This window comes from Athene cunicularia (genome assembly GCF_003259725.1).
Source record: "Athene cunicularia isolate RWA chromosome 6 unlocalized genomic scaffold, athCun1 chr6_part2, whole genome shotgun sequence".
NCBI classification, from domain to species: Eukaryota; Metazoa; Chordata; class Aves; order Strigiformes; family Strigidae; genus Athene; species Athene cunicularia.
The window spans coordinates 6,318,646-6,323,073 of record NW_020799106.1 but is presented as its reverse complement, the minus strand read 5'-3'; the positions used below and the strand labels follow the sequence as shown (position 1 = coordinate 6,323,073).

At 44.0% G+C, this 4,428-nt stretch overlaps 1 protein-coding gene across 6 annotated transcripts in view; it reads right to left on the bottom strand.

Moving 5' to 3' along the window:
- Nucleotides 1–2,948: 2,948 nt before the first annotated feature.
- Nucleotides 2,949–4,428, bottom strand: part of HNRNPH3 (heterogeneous nuclear ribonucleoprotein H3) — a 6,132-nt gene continuing 4,652 nt past the window's right edge. For 2 of the 6 annotated variants that reach the window (XM_026852022.1, XM_026852023.1), the window contains exon 9: nt 2,949–4,292. In XM_026852022.1, the coding sequence (XP_026707823.1) occupies nt 4,279–4,292 (14 nt within the window). In that variant the 3' untranslated portion in view covers nt 2,949–4,278. The remainder of the gene's footprint in view (nt 4,293–4,428) is intronic. The other 4 variants (XM_026852017.1, XM_026852020.1, XM_026852021.1 and 1 more) reach the window with 2 other exon arrangements.

Genomic DNA, 4,428 nt, shown 5'->3' with positions numbered 1-4,428 from the left:
CCCCAAACAAAAGCCAAACAACTAAGGAATGTACAGCAGTATTTCCAGAAGTTCAGGTAAGCAGTTTAGAGTTACATTTTCAAGGTACTATGGAGGAGTTACTTGTCTACTTCTTGTTGAAACAGAGAACATGGGACCCAAACATAGAAAATGCATGTGTTCAAAATACAGGTGACAATGGCTCAGAAGCTCTTTTGGAGGAAGCAGGGCAGCTTGTAACATGTATTTGATGAGTATTTTAGTTATGATGATCTTGAAAAAGGTGATACACTTACCGGCTTTTACAGGCTAGTCTGCAACAAGTCCAACCTAATTCTGCTGCAGAATGTGCCTGTGATACTCTGTTGTGAAGCAAAACCGTGTGGTAGCTAGTTTTAAATGGTATTTAAAAAAAAAAATAATGCAGTTAATGCAGTGGTCCAATAAGTTATTGCCAAATACTTGTTTACTTCCCCTCAGTTGTCAAGATTTGATACATCCAAGAATATTGCACTGACAGCTCTGTTGTTTATAGTCACAGGTGTAAGGGCAGGTGACAGTGCCTCTAGGCACTTGATGAAGAAAGGTGCATTTTGCTGAACTGTTTTTTTTTAAATTAACTGTTAATTTGACCTATCTGTATTTCCACTGAGAGATGTGCATCACAAAATTTTTGCCTGACATTGTGTGTAACCTCGAACAAATACCTTTGCATTACTTATCATGTAAGTCACACTTTCCAGCTTGTACCTGTAGTCACTGTATAGCTCTAGCAGCTGAGTGAGCCTGCCACCAGGACAGACTGGGGTTAAATACTGGGGACTGCATCCCTTCTATGTGGGACAGGAAGGGTCTTCCTCATTTTGTCAGCATCTTTCTCAGACTTTCAGAGAAAGACAATGACAAAACTTCCAAAACTTAGATTCTTTGTTTTCTGGAGCACTTTGAGTATGTCTGGGTCTGACCACTCTTCACACTGACGGTAACTTCTGCTGGAATGTAAATCCTCATCCTTCCCGCTGGCAGGTATCAATACATCCTTTGATAAATTGTCCTCACTTCCACGTCACTGCACCAGAACCAATCTACCCTCTTCCCTGTAGTCTCTGCACGTGCCATGGGTCTGGCCGTGGGGCTTCCACTCTCTGGCCAGCACTGACAGGCCTGGTAGTTCTTTCAGCTGTGGGCTTGGAATATTCTAACAGGAAAAGGGAGGCTTGGAAACAGGCCTTTTAATTGTTGTTGCACTTTGTTTAGCTTAGCTTTGTCTTTTGAGGATAGGCATTTAGTTAATATTCAAAAAGCTAATACAACTGTTCTTTTTAACACCTCAGTGTAGTTGCTTATGTAGCTTTTGTAAAGAAAAATGGTTTTTAAATTACCTGATGTAACTTTTTGTAAAATACAAAACAAATACTTGTAAATCTGTAAATAGCTTTTGGGAACAAATAAATTTAATTGATCCGCAACTTAACTATGGGAATAATGTCACTTTATTTAAATTTGTAATTCAGAGTATTTTGAGTATTTTATTATGACTTGTTCCAGTTGCTCAGAAGGTCTTTGCATACGCTGGGAGTGGAGAGGTGCCCTGCTGAGGACAGAACAAACCTAGCACTGCTCACATGCCTCCTGAAAGCATTTGCTGGGGAGCTTCAGGTGGGGTGGGCATGGAGGCAGCAGGGTTTGGTCTAGGATAGAGACGATGCTTATCTGTACTGCTTTAATAAAAAAGTCTTCAAAAAGTATGCAACTAAAAATTAATTTTAAAATAGATAATATAGGAGTATACTGCATTTAACATGCAATAAATTAAATTTCTGTCACGTAACTGCCATCTTTTCCTCCCCTCTGTGCTGCCCTATTTGGATACAGTTGTGTACAGTAATTCAGATTGCTGCTTCTTACTCCAGGTGGAACTTCTGCCTTGAACAGAAGGGTGAATACTGTATGTTCTGTGTGGTTTTATTTCCCTTAGCATCAAACTACGTCACTGGCCTGCTTTTAGCAGTTTTTTGGAGCACGCTGTCATTAATTCTCTGTCTTTCTGTAAAACCCTGTTCTTTGACAGATTGTGATTCTAAACCGTCCTCACACTGCGCACAGGAAGAGCTGTGGGGCACCGACTCCATCAAAAGAAACTGTCACTGCTCTGGCCCTCTGAGAGCAGCCGTTTGTGTTTCCTGGGCAATGGCTTCTGATCCGACCAGCCGGGGCATTAGCGAGGAAACGTCCTCTGCCCCCGCGCTGGGGACGCAGCAGCTCTGCCCACAGAAGTGCTTCGCTTACCCTGCGCGGCCCCTCCTGCTCCTCACAGCAACCGGGTGTACAGGGGCTGCGCTGGTTCCTCCCTGACCGAGCCATCTTTGTTCATAGGTTTTCTTCTCAAACCCAACTCCTCTGCAGTTTAAACACTTCAGCAGCTGGGACGGCTCAGGGCTGAGCGCCGCTCTGGTGACAGGGTGCAGCGTCGCTGTGGAAGGGCCAGGCCCGGGTGCAGCGGGACTTCGCTCCCCAACTCGGGTTTCAGTGTACTTTTTGCAGATGGCTTGGTGATACGCAGCGGCTCCAAGCAGAGCTCCCAGCCTGCTCTCACAAGGTAAGGCTGAAACCGGTGGCAAAGCGCACCCCAGGGCCGACGGTGTTTTATAGGCACCCGCAGAACCCTTGGGGCAGATCCCTGCCAGGTGTTTTCCTCCAGTGGGGTTTACCCTTGTCCCGAGCCCTGCCATCTCAGTTTCTCCGAACACCTCAGCTTTTTCAGCAGCAGACCCAGAACCCACTGCTCCGCAGGAGCACCAGGTTACAGCCAGGCCCTCTGAGGTCCAGGTCTCCTTTTCCCTCCCCGTCCGAACCACAGCTCTCCCAGTTCTCAGCCCTTCTCCTGCGCCCCTCGCTCACCCTGCCGCTAGCATTTCCAGGCACTGGGACACAGGAACACGCTCTCTAGTGAAATAAACTCCATTCTCCTCTCTCCCACAAGAAGACATTTATTACAGATATAACACAGCACTAGCAAACAGGTGACAGACTTTCAATACCCAAGATCACATTTGACATCGTAAGGGAGGCATTGAGGACAAAGCAGTTAATTTGGGAGATCACACTGGCTCAGAAGAATAAATACCTTTTTCATTACACATCAGGTATGGTAAGTGTCTTCAAACAATAGTTTCTTACATATCTCACGTCACAAATGCACAAAATGTTTTAGCAAGGTGTTTGGGTTGCGTGTTATTTAACAACTCTTGGGCTTAAGAGGTCTTTTAGATACTTTGCTTCTAATGAACTTGGCCATAGAACAACTCATCAATTTCTGAACAAGTACAGACAAAGCAGCTCTGTGCAGCTGAATCAGGTTTAAACAGAAATTTCATGACAGAAGTCTTAACCTGCTTCCAAATCCCTCTCCTCTTCCCACTTTTCAAAAGCAGTGTTTGTGGAAAAAAAGACTAAGGAGATGACAGCTTCAAATTAACTCATACTGTCCTATTTCATAAGAGCTAAAAGCTATGCTAGTGACTTGCAAGTTAGAGGTGTGAAACGCAGGATCTACCTGGATTCCACAGCAAAGCCTGGAAACAGGTCACTGCTGGGGCTGGGGGAGGCCCAAAGGCCTTTAGCCCCCCGCCCAGCTCGGGGCAGACAGGGCAGCACAGGAAGAAAAGCCAGGCCAAGGACTCGGAGCCTCCACAGCTTTATGCCATGGTGAGAAATTGTTACATACAACTTACCAAAAGGGTTTAGGAAAGATTGTTACCAAATAAACTAATCTATTCGTCTACCTTTTTCCCCTTAAGTGGATTTTGCAAACTCATTCACTACACCAAAATTACATAGAACTGAATCAGTGTTCAGAGGAGTTACAGTACAACCACCTTTATTGAACCATAGTACAACATCTTAAACCGACTGTGGTCTTGAATATGTAATACATCCTTAGGAGTAACTAGTATAAAAAGTATCAACATCAGTGGTTTGAATATAAAAATTTATTTAAAGTCAGAGTATGCAACAAATAAAACCTACAGAAAACAGATTTTCCCATCACAATCTGTTGCTTACCAAATAATATTGTGAAAACACATTCCTTCAGTCATTATAAAGTTCTTAAAATACAAAAGAAATTAAATTTTGTAAGAAAGTCTAGTAGACCAGCGACTGTTTCTTCCAGGATGGTTTGTGGAGCAAGGCTACCCCTTCAATACATCCCACGCCATCCTCCTCCACCCATACTGCCTTGCCCATAGTATCCTCCACTATTTCCACTGCCACGACCTGCAAACAATTGACACAAGGTCACGCATACATACCTTAAAAAAAGAAAAAATGTGATGGGTAATACAGAACAGTCGGTTGAAGATGACTTAACTTCCACTATTTTTCTAAACAAGCGTTTGCTGCAGCAGCAAAACGCATAACCCCCTCCCCCACCCCGTGGTTTAAGTT